This window comes from Ahaetulla prasina, chromosome 8 (genome assembly GCF_028640845.1).
Source record: "Ahaetulla prasina isolate Xishuangbanna chromosome 8, ASM2864084v1, whole genome shotgun sequence".
In the NCBI taxonomy this organism is placed as follows: Eukaryota; Metazoa; Chordata; class Lepidosauria; order Squamata; family Colubridae; genus Ahaetulla; species Ahaetulla prasina.
This window is the reverse complement of record NC_080546.1, coordinates 18196207-18202206: the sequence shown is the minus strand read 5'-3', so window position 1 is coordinate 18202206 and position 6000 is coordinate 18196207. Positions and strand designations below refer to the sequence as shown.

General features: G+C 44.3%; 1 protein-coding gene across 2 annotated transcripts in view; it reads right to left on the bottom strand.

Annotated features, from left to right (window-relative positions):
• Window positions 1-425: 425 nt before the first annotated feature.
• MMRN1 (multimerin 1) overlaps window positions 426-6000 on the bottom strand; it is an 87980-nt gene continuing 82405 nt past the window's right edge. For both annotated transcript variants that reach the window (XM_058192744.1, XM_058192745.1), the window contains exon 8: window positions 426-920. In XM_058192744.1, the coding sequence (XP_058048727.1) occupies window positions 499-920 (422 nt within the window). In that variant the 3' untranslated portion in view covers window positions 426-498. The remainder of the gene's footprint in view (window positions 921-6000) is intronic.

The window sequence follows — 6000 nt, the reverse complement described above, 5'->3', positions numbered from 1 at the left end:
CCTGAAGTCAACTTGCCCTTCGCTAACATCATGTCAATATCAAGAGCTATCAAAATTATAATTAACTTTTCTCCAAAAATTCTTTTACATAATTAGAATAATCATGACACCATGCACAACAGTCTTTTCCCTAATCTTGCCATTTTTTCATATTTGTGGACTTCAAACTTCAGAATTCCACAGCCAGCACTGGCCACGGATAAGAATTCAGAGAGCTGATACCTAGAAGTCTGAAAGGTGCCAAGACTGGGAAATACCGAGTGCCATCCTTTTGTCATTAGCCAAGTTATCTGGGTGTTGTTGGTTTGTTGTTGTTTTTTAGCCAGCGCTAAAATCCAAGCATGGGGAAAGTATTTCCTATCTAATTTCTGTCTGTTGTGCAAAAATTAGAGGCACAGGACATCTACCAAAGAAGAGCTGGGAACTCTAAATGAGATTTCCTTTATTTGGGTAGAAAGAAGTGAGAAGTAACAGGGAAGAAATATTGGATGGCAGCTTTTATGTGCGGTACAATAAGTAGCCACTAAATGTAGTTACGGGTGGGTATTTTGCTGGGATAGAGCCCTTTGCCAGTCTGAGCCAGACTTCTTGTCCGTAGTTCAGTTCCAATATAGCATCTCCAGTAACTACTCTAGTGACATACTTGTCTCCGCTTCCATTTTCGGATCGGAAAGCTAGCTTGTCTGTTCCGTCAACCACAAGGTAGCCTGAGATGGATGGGCTGCTTGACTCAATGTTATACTCAAAGACATATACTCCCAAGTATGGTACGCGGAACCGTCCATTTGCAGGGACGTAGGAGGTCCCATAGTTGACATCCAGATTGTTAAACCGAATCGGACCAGGTGTGTTCATCCCATAGGTGTGCGAAGCAAAAAAGGCTATCATTGGTGCATATCTGTAAGACCCCTTGGAGAAATCTGCAAAACAAACAGGCAATAAAATAATGGGATCAGAATGTGGGGAAAAAAAAAACCTGGGTAGAGCTTTTGAGCAGTAATAATAACGTAATATACTTTGCTGTCATTGCACCTCATACAACAAAATTAAACACCATCTTCAGTGTACATTATACATTAAAAAAACTTTAAAAAATAAATCAAAACCACACATCCTTCACATTATATACAATTGAATTGAAAACCGCTGATGCGGCCTTAATATTGCACTATGCAGTAGAATTCAATATAGTTACTGCTCTGGGATAGAAGTTGTTTTCCAATCTATCTGTCCTTGTTTTTATTGTCCTGTACCATCTAACAGATGGTAATAGTTCCAAAAGAAAAAAGAAAAGGTGCCCAGGATGAGATGGATCATTAAGATTGTTTTGAACTTTCTTAAGGCAGTGGAAGCTGTCAAAAATTTTTTTTTACTATCGGTTCTGTGGGTGTGGCTTGGTGGGCGTGGCATGGCTTAATGGGCATGGCTTGGTGGGCATGCAAGGGAAGGATACTGGTAAAATGTCCATGCCCACCCCACTCCAGGAGAAGGATACTGTAAAATATCCATTCCCTCCCCACTCCAGGGGAAGGATACTGCAAAATCCCCATTTCCTCCTGATCAGCTGGGACTTGGGAGGCAGAAAATAGATAGGGGGAGGGGTCAGTCAGAATGTTTACTACCGGTTCTCCAAACTACTCAAAATTTCCACTACCGGTTCTCCAGAACTTGTCAGAACCTGCTGAAACCCACCTCTGAGTAAAAGGCACGGTTTTCAAGCATACACACAAACCTTTTGCCTTATAATTAAATAAGGGCAAGAACAGTACATTCTTTTCATGACAGTTTCTCTGAAATGGACAGCTTTTTCTTGGAAGAGTTTCAAAAACATTTTTTCCCCCTCAAATTAAACAAAGGCGATAAGAGGAAAATGCAGGAGAATATCTCTGCCCAGTAATATTCTCTACCACCCTTCCTTCCTTCTTCCATATTGTCATTTTGCTGCAATTTTCTACACCCACAGGATGTAGTAGCCAATGGGGAGAAACAAGGGAGGGGAAATCTGCATAATGCTGTCATGTCACAGAATAAGTTTAATGAGAAAGCAGTGCAAGGGAATCCGGGCTCCGAGATGCTATTTTCAGCATTCGCCCTCTAAGCCTGCCATAACATCCCAGCCTGCCTTTTGTTGTCTTCTCATGCGGAATTGCTGATTTAAGTGGGATCAGCTTCATATAGCAGACACAGGTAGAGTTATAAACTTTCCCCCAGGCCTTCTGTCAAATTCCCGAGAAATAAAGAAGAAAAGAGGAGGGAGGGGAATGAATTTTTAAATTGTGCAGAAAGCAATTCTCTTCAGAACCACTGTCAAAATGCACTGGGAAAAGTGTGTGTGAATCTGTTGTGTTAGCAGTCCTGTGCTACTATATTAAGGGGGGGGGGTTATCACGATTTCTGTTCCTCCGATGTTTCATGTTTCATCGATGTTTTGTGTTCATCGATGTTTCGATGTTGCACACTTTTCAAAAGCAACAAGTTTGCATTTGTTGTCCAGCCCCACAAAATACCAGCTATGTATAAGATAATAGAGGAGGAGGAGGAGGAGGAGGAGGAGGAGGAAACTGTAGGTTAAATACAGGACTTTCAAATCTTGGGAAGCCCCACTAAATGGGAAGTTAAACATGGAAGGCATAGATAATATTCATATAGTGTTTCTAATGAAATCTAAATGCAAACTAAAATAACATTTATTTTTGTCCTGGTTCTTTTTTTACCAGCCAGTTTTGTTTTGTTTTGGTTCCAACGTTCCTGCACAAACCCAGAAGAGCCTATTGTTGTTTTTCCATTATGAAACCCTCAGCAAAGTCACCTAGTGAGTTTTCATGGCTGAAGGTTGACTTCACCTTGGGTCTCTTCAGTCCTAGTCTAGAACCTTAATCTGTGGTTCATGCCCCACCCTTAGGGAAGTTGTAAACAGCCATTTCTGACCAATTATGATGTTTGGAAGTCAGGAAATGAAGGGCTTTGCAAGACTCTGACTCCCAGGAAAGCAAGGGCCTGAACTTCATATGGCCAATGGGAAGGAAAGCAGGGGTGAAATCCAGCAGGTTCTGAGTGGTTCTGGAGAACCGCTAGTGGAAATTTTGAGCAGTTCGGAGAACCGGTAGCAGAAATTTTGAGTTGTTCGGAGAACTGGCAAATACCACTTCAGGCTGGCCCCAGAGTGGGGGGGGGGGAATAGGGATTTTGTAGTATCCTTCCCCTGGAGTGGGGAGGGAATGGGGATTTTGCAGTATCCTTCCCCTGGAATGGGGTGGGAATGGAGATTTTGCAGTATCCTTTCCCTGGAGTGGGGAGGGAATGGAGATTTTGCAGTATCCTTCCCCTGGAATGGGGTGGGAATGGAGATTTTGCAGTATCCTTCCCCTGGAGTGGGGTGGGAATGGAGATTTTGCAATATCCTTTCCCAGGAGTGGGGAGGGAATGGGGATATTGCAGCATCCTTCCCCCGGAATGGGGTGGGAATGGAGATTTTCCAATATTCTTCACCTGCCACGCCGACCAAGCCACGCCCACCACGCCACACCATGCTCACCAAGCCACGCCCACAGAACCGGTAGTAAAAAAAATTGGATTTCACCACTGAAGAAAAGGTATAGCATAGCCCAGCCTGTTTCCCATTCACCCTGGAAATATTATTCTAGATGGGAAATGAATGGGTGGGTGGGTGGAACAGAAAGGACTCACTGCAACCCAAAGCAAATTACCAGCAGAAGGTCTTGGGATATTGTGTGAATGCAAAATCAGTTTGTCTTGTTCTGGGTGGCTGACAAAGGGAGGGAGGGAGGGAGGGATCCTATGTCTGATCAAGATGAGAGGTCCAGAACCCAGCCTGGGCAGAAGCACCTCCCCAGAGCCAGGAAGAAAATACAGAAGCAATCTTTGGAACTGGCCGTCAGAAAACACAATTAGTTTATAGGAAATCCTGAGAGTTTGGAAACCCTGCCTTAACTATTATCCCACATTGTCCCAATAGAGCCAGACCCATTTTCCTAAAGTAGAGGTTTGAAATACACCCCATCTGTGTACAACCTGAGCTGTGCATCCGATTTCCTAATCATGCAATTTCACAACTTTAGAAAAGTGCTATCCTGTTCTCATTTACCTATTTCTGACTCAACTACTTGGCTAAATGCCACCCTTGTTCAATCTATTGTAGACCTGCTACGATATGTATGTATGTATTAGATGTCATATGTGTTGTGGTCCGTCAGCAGCCTACAGAGCTGGCAACAGAGTCAGAGAGCGATGAGGCTGAGGTGAGGCCCAGGGCCATCGGGAAGTGAGGTGCGGACTCCAGAACTTCCAGAGACTGATAGTAGTGAGGCAGAGGAACAGGAGGAGCCTGTTCCTAATGCATGCATGAGAAGAGCTGCCAGAAGGCAAGAGCAGCTCAAGCAGAGAGGACAACTCAGGAGTAGGGCCAAGAGATGATTGGCCCCTCCCATAAGGCTTAAAACAGACCAGCATCGGTGTTTCAGCTTGCCGGAAAACAACATTGTAGCTGTGTCCTCTGCTTCATGAATATCTTTGTTTTTGTGACTTCTGGACATTTACTAAGAAAGGCCTTTGGCAGTTTGCCTAATTGGACTAAGGTTTGTGAGATAACTGAAGAGTCTGTGTTTTTCTTGTTGGGTTGCAGAACCGAACCAGACAGTTATAGAGGTGCAAATGACAGACTCAATAATTCCTCTGTAGAACTGGATCAGCAGCTCCTTGGGCAGTTTGAGCTTACTGAGTTGGCGCAGAAAGAACATTCTTTGTTGTCCTTTTTTAATGATGTTTTTGATGTTAGCTGTCCATTTGAGATCTTGCGATATGATAGAACCCAGAAATTTGAAGGTTTCTACTGTTGATACTGTGTTGTCAAGTATTGTGAGAGGTGGAAGTATGGAAGGGTTTTTCCTAAAATCTACCACCATTTCTACGGTTTTGAGTGTGTTCAGTTCCAGATTGTTTTGGTTGCACCACAAGGCTAGTCGTTCGACCTCTCGTCTATATGCGGATTCGTCATTGTCTGCTAGTTATAGACCTGCTAGTTATGTATTAGATAGACCTGCTAGTTATGTATTAGATGTCATATGTGTTGTGGTCTGTCAGCAGCCTACAGAGCTGGCAACAGAGTCAGAGAGCGATGAGGCTGAGGTGAGGCCCAAGGCCATCGGGAAGTGAGGTGCGGACTCCAGAGCCTCCAGAGACTGATAGTAGTGAGGCAGAGGAACAGGAGGAGCCTGTTCCTAATGCATGCATGAGAAGAGCTGCCAGAAGGCAAGAGCAGCTCAAGCAGAGAGGACAACTCGGGAGTAGGGCCAAGAGATGATTGGCCCCTCCCATAAGGCTTAAAACAGACCAGCACCGGTGTTTCAGCTTGCCGGAAAACAACACTGTAGCTGTGTCCTCTGATTTGTGAATATCTTTGTTTTTGTGACTTCTGGACATTTACTAAGAAGGGCCTTTGGCAGTTTGCCTAATTGGACTAAGGTTTGTGAGATAACTGAAGAGTCTGTGTTTGGGAGGCATTTGTTTTACTTTGAGTTGAACGATGCTGGGAATGAAGTCATACCCAGCTGTTCGAATAAAGTTTATTTTTCTACGGACTAAGTTTGCTGCTACCTACTTGGGCCTGGGTCACAACAATATGCTTGGATATGAGGTTGGTGCAAACAGAGGACTGTAGACTCTCACGGAACAATAAATATCTTCACCATTAAGTGGAGCTTCTTCTTCTCTTCCTTTCACACTCTGGTCTACAGCTGGAGAAGCTGGGAACATCCCTGGAGACTTTTAAAAAGAGACTGGACAGCCATTTGTCCGCAATGCTTTAGGGCAGTGATGGCGAACTTTTTCGGCACTGTGTGCTGAAAAGGTCATGCAGAAACATTGCGCATGCGCGCTTGTCTGGGCTGCACTCTGGAAAAGCCGAACTTCTGGGTTCTAGTGCACATGCGCACCTGACAATCAACTGGACAGCGTGCATGTGCGGGCTAGTTTATGGCACGA